This window comes from Mastomys coucha, unplaced genomic scaffold (assembly GCF_008632895.1).
Source record: "Mastomys coucha isolate ucsf_1 unplaced genomic scaffold, UCSF_Mcou_1 pScaffold22, whole genome shotgun sequence".
In the NCBI taxonomy this organism is placed as follows: Eukaryota; Metazoa; Chordata; class Mammalia; order Rodentia; family Muridae; genus Mastomys; species Mastomys coucha.
In genome coordinates this window covers 263,709,365-263,717,484 of record NW_022196905.1, presented here as the reverse complement: position 1 = coordinate 263,717,484, position 8,120 = coordinate 263,709,365, and the positions used below count along the sequence as shown (strand labels likewise).

At 49.6% G+C, this 8,120-nt stretch overlaps 1 protein-coding gene across 2 annotated transcripts in view; it reads right to left on the bottom strand.

The window, feature by feature from the left end:
* The window catches only part of Disc1 (DISC1 scaffold protein), a 220,952-nt gene that overhangs the window by 129,442 nt on the left and 83,390 nt on the right, over positions 1–8,120 (bottom strand). For both annotated transcript variants that reach the window (XM_031341819.1, XM_031341820.1), the window contains exon 6: positions 5,960–6,195. In XM_031341819.1, the coding sequence (XP_031197679.1) occupies positions 5,960–6,195 (236 nt within the window). The remainder of the gene's footprint in view (positions 1–5,959; positions 6,196–8,120) is intronic.

The following is an 8,120-nucleotide window of genomic DNA, read 5'->3' as shown; positions in this document are numbered from 1 at the left end:
TCTTTTGGTTAACCTGTGTTTTCTCTATTTCCCCTCCTCTCCCTCCATCCCTCTTCGCTGACTCCCTTCCTGTTTGGGACGTATAGCGCCTTCAGGATGTGGGAGAAGCCCAGCCCTACTTGTGGGCTTTGAGGGTGGTAGCCCCACCCCACTTCCTGTTCTCCTTCTCTTGTTTCCTCTGTCTGACTGAAATGTGACCGGCCAGCTTCCTGCTCCTGCCTGTTGCCACGTCTTCCCTGCCACGATGGACTCTATCCTTCTGAAACTGTAAGCCCCGATTTTCCTCGAAGCTGCCTTTGTCGTTCTACCACAGCTATAGAAAAGTAATCACAGCGGCCCCAGACGCTGAAGGTCCACCCTCACCAGTGTGGCCACACTTACTTTCTTGGCAGATTTTTACCTACCTCATTGCTCATTGTTCTTAAGAGAGCAAAGTGTTTAGGAAATGAGGGAGGAAAGAAAGAGGGAAGGAGGAAAGAGGGAGAAACAGAAGGGGAGGGAAGGAGGAAGAAAAGGAGAGGAAAGAGGGGGAGAACAGAGAGGGATGAGGGGGAGAGGAGAAAGAAATCGTGGAAGAGATGGGGGAGGGAGGAAGAGAAGATTGGAAAGAGGAAGAGGCTCTTCCAACATAGACTTGGCACCAAGAAGCCTCATCTTCCTCCAGGGGACTTTCAGACGCTTTCAGGACCAGGAAGGGAACCCACTGTCCCTGTCAGACCAGGCAGGGAACACAGACAGAGCACAGAAGTGAAAGTTAAACAGCAGCCACCCCAGAAAAAGGTATGTAGACTGGAGACTGCTCCCTGGCTGAGGGCTGCTCTGGCGTACTGTTATTGGCAGGTAAATACCACCTACCCTCACCTCCTGGGTACAGTCATGGCACAGGGTCTCGCACCCTGTGCTGCTTCCGCTCACCCATCTTTGGGATTCTCTGCCACAGCCCCCTGTTTCGGAGGTCTGTCTTCCAAAGCCACTCTTGCTATCTCCCTGCGTCTCTCCACTCTAATATGGTGTGTATTTGAAGAACAAAGACAATGAGTTTTGTGTACAGTCCATTGTAGCCTGCTGGCTTCCGCTAACTCAAATCTTACTTGCAAGAAGCCCTGGCCCGGTTGTGGGACTCCAACTTCACTGTGATCCCAAGGCACCCTGAGCAGCAGACACTCCACCTCCAGGCTACTGTCTCACCGCAGAACCCCTGGTCAGTCAGCTAAAGAGGAAAGAGGCACAGCAGGCCTGGCTTCAGCCTTCCCAGCACCCTCCCCAGCCCAGCTGTGCTCCACGTCCAGACTCTCCAAGCGAAAGCCAGCCAGATTTGCTAGAAGCAGACAGTGGAGTGTTTCACAGTTTATGCCAACAGTTTGTAAAAAAGATGCGACATGTTTCTTCCAAATGCACAACCAGAGACAGGTCATCCGTGAGCTGCCAGAACACATTTCACATGAAGCATGAAAAGTCCTGGGAGCCGAGGGATGAAGGACCCAACCACAGACCAACACAAGCAGCCAAGCATCCCTGAAGAGTGCCAGGAAGCCTTGCACCAGCCTGCTGTTGTTATTACTACAATTACCCTCATCTAGCTGTACAGGGAGCCAGATGCATGCTAGATGAGGTCCCAGGCTGCCCTCCCCTGGAGTGTGAAGCACAGCCGGGGAGTGGGGGTGGGGGTGTTGGAGGGGTACAGCTGGCAGCACTGGAGAGCAATGAGCTTGAATCACCAATGCCCCTCCTCCTCATATGCCAAATAGGCAGAAACCCCTTGCAGAGATGCAGCCCTCAGGAAACACTGGAAACTGCCTTTACCTCAATCCTCTGTCCCCTCTTCCTCACTCCTCACCAGCCTGCTCCACTCTCACATCTCAGCCCCATGACCTATAGTGTTAATGTCTGGGGTGGAATAAGCTCCAGGTTCCTTCCAGCCACCTGCATCAAGGGAGGTCTTGTGGGACAAAAGACAACTGCCAAGGCTGGACAGATGACTCTGGTTAAGGGCACTCACACGGTGGCTCACTACTAGTACTAGTACTAGTACTGCTTGTAACTCCAGTTCCAATGCCCTCTTCTGGCCTCCGTGGGCATTGGGCATGCATGTGATGCACAGAGATACAGGCAGGTAAAACATTCAAATGGATAAACTAAGTATTTTTCAAAAGAAAAAAATTAAGACGAGTTGGAGTTTGTTTCCAAGCCCAGGGTTTGAGATTTCAGGCAAGACCCTAACTCTCTTTTGAATTTACATTTTAATTAGTATGTAGTATTTTCATTCCCGCTTAGCTTTGCTTGTTCCTCCTCACCTCAATCTACTCCTCATGATCCCCCATCTTGCAAACACCAGCAGGAATGAAGACATCCCCAAAGAGGCACATATGTCCCTTCCTTTGGTCATCAGGAATCTCACACTGAGAGAAAGAGAAGGCTGGAGCCATTCAGAGGGAACGTGTCCCTTAGAGAGATGTCACATGATGTGGACACCTTGTTAGACTACTGTGCAGGGCAGACTGGAGCTGAGAGGAATGTCAGTGATGGGTGGGACCACACTTGACCAGCACTGCTTACCTACACCCACCTGTGCCCCCTAGAAGACCAAACCTCCTGTTAGGACCCTCACAATGGACCTGGGGGTCACTAGACCTCACTGTTCTTTCAACTGGTCACACTGAATAAATCTTTCTCTGCTTTTGTGATTACTTGCCCCTTTATCTACAGGTGGCTTGGCTTACTCAGTCTGTTATGGCTGCCAAGGCCCACCCTTTGACCCTAAGAATTCCAGTAAGACTCTCAATGTTACCCCCACCCCCACACTCACTACTGGACCCTTCCCTCCCCCACACTCCCCTCTCCACTGCCATGGAGAGGTGAGGGCTAGGGCCTGTTCAGGTCCAGCAGCCTCTTTTTCATAACTGCTCTAAAGGAAATGGCATGCCCCCTACCAAGAGCCCTTAAGTCTGCAACTCCTGTGAGAGACTTCTCCCCTGGTGCCCTGGTTCATGGAGAATGGCAGGCACTATAATTCTCATTTCCCCAAGGAAGTCTACAGGGCTGGGATCCCAGACTCTGAGATACCAGAAAGCTAAAGGAGGCACGTCGTGCTCAGCCTGTAATGGGTACCTTAACTAAAGGTACTCCTGCCTATCACCTCCTCAGCCAGCTCACACATTCCTTCCTAGGAAAGCAGGACCCCTCCCCTCCCCCTGCCACTCAGGAATTAGTGTCAGCCTGGCTGCAGGGCTGAGCTGTAGACTGTTTATCAACTGTGTGATGGTCCACCTTTCTCTGAGAACTGCAGGTGAACACATGCTGCCCCAAGAGCCCAAACTCTCCTCCAAGCCCCTGCCACACTGCTGCTGCCTATATTTAACAAATCTACGACCCTAAGGGACGATCACCTTTCCCGGGTCATATGCATTTTCTGGCCTTCTCCACATCTCTTAAAGCCCCTTCCCAGTTCTTGGCCTATGACCTCACTCCCACATAAATGCACATATATGGAAATCAGATGCTAGGATCTACATACAAGAGAGGTTGCGCAATACTTGTCTTTCTGGGGCATCATTTAATGTACCATTTTCCAGTTCCTTCCATTTTCCTATACATTCTGAAATTCCATTTTTCTTTACAGCCAAATAAAAGCTCATTATCAATGTGACACGGGCTCACTACCCGACAGAGCCACAGTGACCATGGTTGTGTATCCCTACAGTAGGAGGCAGCCTCTTGGGTCAATGCTTGGAAGGAAATATTGCTGGATTGTTTGGACTTTAGTTTCTTGAGAAGCCTCACACTGATTTCTACAGTGGCTGCACCAACCCGCCCTTCCGCAAATGGTGAATGAGGGATCTGTTCTCTCTACAGCCTCAACATTGTTTGTCTGTTTCTCTGTAACAAGTCTGACATTTTATGTGGATTCTGTGTTTCTGTGTCCTGTCAACTTCCTGGCTTGGGACATCCTGATCCTCCTGGTGCTTAAAAGTTGTCTCCTTTGAGCTGCTGCAATTGATGGGTGCCAGAGGAGAGATGGCTTCTTTATGGGTGTGGTCTCCCTTAGTTGCCTGCTCCTGTGGATGACCCCATACCCACATGTACACAGACAGAACTTAAGGGACTTAGTGGGGGTTCTTGCTGTCATTATTTTTTAAGGACATGAAGTGTTGGGAAACTGAGAGAGATTCCAGAGGACTTGGAGGGGACAGTTATGATCAAAATACATCCTGTGCATTATGAATTTCTCAGAGAATATTTTTTAGAGCGCTAGCTGCCCGTCAGACCTCAAGTCAGCATAAGTTCCTTCAGTAGCATGCTAGGATGACCCTGTCCTTAGCAAGTTCCTGGGTAAGTTCTAGCATGGTTCACTTGCCTGAGGCCAGAAAGCACCTTGAGTCTGAAGCTGGCCTCCATTGATGCTGTCAAGTTTGTGAGTAATAAAAGTTGCCAGAACTGCCACAGGTTTGAGGCTAGCTGAGACTAAAAAGTATCCCTAAATGGTTCCATTGTCGGTCCCCCCAACTCATCCAGGAATCACAAAATGCATATCCCCACAGGCAGGGAGCATAGTGAGTGACCCAGCAGAGCCCTGAACCCCCACTGGACATCCTTTTCCCTGCCCATCTGCCCTCCATGAGCACTTCTCCCCACATATGTAAGAGTGTATTCCCTGTCTCCAAAATGAGATTTGAACCTCTGAAGAGCAATGGGAAGATCAGATCAGCCTGAGCTGCACAGTGAAAGCCTATCTCAAAAAAGTCAATCAATCAATCAATAAAAACCTAGTAGATGTATATATGTGTATTTCACAAGCCCTCCACAATGTAAAACACAGCAAAGGCTCACTTTGTGATAAGTGAGACACCAGGTTTGAAAATCCTGAGTATGTTTTTCTTTTCTGTTAAGACGTTGGGCAAATTATAAACTTTTCTTTTAATTATTAGCTTCCCTAGTCTTCTCTTCACTATCTGGAAAACAGACAGGAAAATAGATGCAACCCACAAAGTGAAGGCACCAGGCATATGGTGATTGCTTAGCCACCACCAACCAGCAGTACAAGGTCACTCACTCATCCCATTCACCCCAGTGCCTATGAAAACATGCTTAAGTTGTATTTTGTTTGGGAGATTTGTTTGTGCACAAGTACATACACGTACACACATACATGAGCCAGAGAGAGAGAGAGAGAGAGACAGACAGACAGACAGACAGACAGACAGAGAAAGACAGAAAGAGAGAGAGAAAGAGAGGGGGGAGGGGAGGGGGAGGGGAGAGAGAGAGAGAGAGAGAGAGAGAGAGAGAGAGAGAGAGAGAGAGAGAGAGAGAGAGATTGGACATCTTCCTTGATCACACTCATAAGGTCACTGAACCTGGAGCTAAACTGGCTGGTCAGCAAACCTTAGAGATCTTCCTGAGTTTGCAGCTCCAGAAATGAGGTTAAAGGTATGTACCCTTGCACCCAGATTTTTACATGGGTTCTGGGGATCCAAACTCAGGTCCCCACGCTTGTGCAATAATACTTTATAGGCGAGCATCACCACAGCCCAGGGCATAGTCTTTCAATACCGTGCCCTACCCCTGATAGAAGAGGAATCTGTCTCTCTCCAGATGATTATCTTCAGCAAAAGCCAGTGTCACTATCTCTAGCTAGTTGAATCCCAAATGTAAGAGGGAGGGAGGGAAGGAGGGAGGGAGGGAGAGAGAGAAGGAAGGATAGACAAGCCAGCCCCTTGGAGTGGTGGAAACTGCCTCTTGGAGAGGGGACATTGCTGACAGTTAGGGGTTAGGTGGGCTGAATACCGAATAACTCCTAGAGCTCACGGCTGACCCCAAAGGCAATCTAACATCAAAATACCTCCACCCCTTCCACTCAGCAGACAGACTGCTTGAGAAGGACCTGTGGATAGGGACAGCAAAGTCATCTCAAAGTCAGCCGGGTGAAAGAGGTAAAGTTGGAAACTCAGAGAGTCACCAGTACCTCCTGAGGGATTCAGGTGGCTCCGCATGGAAGGGAGCCTGGTTGGCAGAGGTCAGTGTCTCTCCCAAGGCCTTGCTGACCTCCTGCAGCTGGCCTGGGGACAGCTGGGCCACCAGTGCCACCAGGTCACAGCCCTGCCACCGGAGCAGCATCTCCTGCTCCTCCAACTCTTGGCTTAGCCGTTGTTCCTTTGCCTCCAGCGCAGACATCCTTGCTTGGAGAGTGTCGATTTCCTTCTGCAGAGAGAGGGGGAACAGATTTCTGCCATTAACCCTGCTTTGCTGACAATGAGAGTGGCTAAATGAGAGGGGGCCATATGCACCGTAGTCTCAAAGCCCACCTACCCCACCCTTCTGAGGCAGGCAGATTCCAGGAGTTTGCTGAACTGGAAAAATCACGGCAGCTTTGTGTTTTTGATGAGCTGGCAGGAAGGAAAACATTGCCCTCCTCCCAAGCATTAAATATGGACAGGTGCGGGCCAAGGTTTTGATTTGATAAAACCCAGTGAATGGTGTGTCGCTGGCTTCCCTTCTGGCGGGCAAGCGAGGGTGCTAGCAGCTCACACCCCACACCGAGAGACGCCAGCTGTGAGCCAGGAGGAGAAAGACAGGAGCCTCGGCTTGTCACAGCACAGGATTCAGAGAACAAGTTGCTGTCGGGTTGTGGGGTCTAATGTCCTTTCGAATGTTGGACAGTTGAGTCCCCACGGTCAGCGAGGTGACTCTGGCCACAGAGTACTTGCCATCATGCATAAAGAGATACTTCTGATTCCCCAGAACCCATGTGAACATGGGGGTCCCACAGAATGAATCCATAACCCCAGCATGAGGGTGAGGGGAGCAGAGGCAGGAGGATCCTGGGGAGAGACTCTGGGTCAAAAATAAGGTGAAGGGTGATTGGGGTATAAGTATCCAACATCAACTTCTGTCCTCCACATACATGTGCACACACATGAGCCCACATTCAAACATACACACACATACACACACATACACACACACAGACACACATAATTTGCACTAATTGATTGACCCAGGATCTACGTTAATCCATAACTATCATCTGTCTCCAGGCCAACGAATAAACAAGCAGCAGGTGATTGAACAGCGTGTGCTCTGTGCTGGGCAGATAGCCATCTCGCTGCGTAGGAGTCTGAATGCAGCACCAGGCTCTGCTGAGGGACACGCCCCTGTTCCCTCGCTGTTCCTAGCTGATAAGAGCACAGCTTAATTCCTGATATCTCCCTATCTCCTGAATGTTCTCTCCACCCACGGAGCAGATTCGCCACAGCTTCTACCTCCTGCACCCACCTGCAGTCCCAGAGAAGAGAGAGATGAGCTCGAACACTCCCACACAGAACTTCCTGCTAGTCCACAGGCTCTGTGTGCTCAACAAGGCCCAGCTGCTCTGTGTGTGCCCTTGAGATCCACACTACCCACCTACACCCCCCCACCTCATTTTTTGTTTGTTTTGTTTTTGTTTCTCAGAGACAGCATTTTATCTAGTAGTCGGAGCTAGCCCAGGACTCATCTTATAGCCCAGGCTTGAACCTACAGCAAGCAGTACTGGGAAGACAAGTTTAAGTTGCCCTAAACTATAGAAAAAGAGACATAAGATTTAGCATCTCTGTCATTTTACATGCTTAGTTCAGTAACGTTAGGCACACACACAAACTATGCAAGCAAACTTACCATCCAACCACAAAACTCTATCCCCATTAAACACTAATTCTCCATCCCCTGCCACTCCAACTTCACTCCCATTCCTACCCCCACCCACTCCCCATCCCACCCCACCTTCATACCCCACCCCACCCCAATCTCCTTTCCTACTCTGGAAATCTCTTAGAAATGTAAGAAATCTAAGTAGAATATTACAGTATCTATCTTCCATGACTGTCTCACTCGCCATAACACAATGTCCCCCACATTCACCCGCACCGTGCCCTGTAGGGCAATGTCCTTTTTCAGTAAGCTGAGCGACAGACACAACACATTTTGCTTGTCTATCCAGTGATGGCCTCTTAGACTGTCCTCAGCTATAGTGACTAGAGGTCTTATCTGGCCCGTGCTTTCTCTTCAGGTATGTATCAACAGTGGGATTGGTTCCTGGGTGTTAAGAACTCAGTGGGATTGGTTCCTGGGTGTTAAGAACTCAGTGG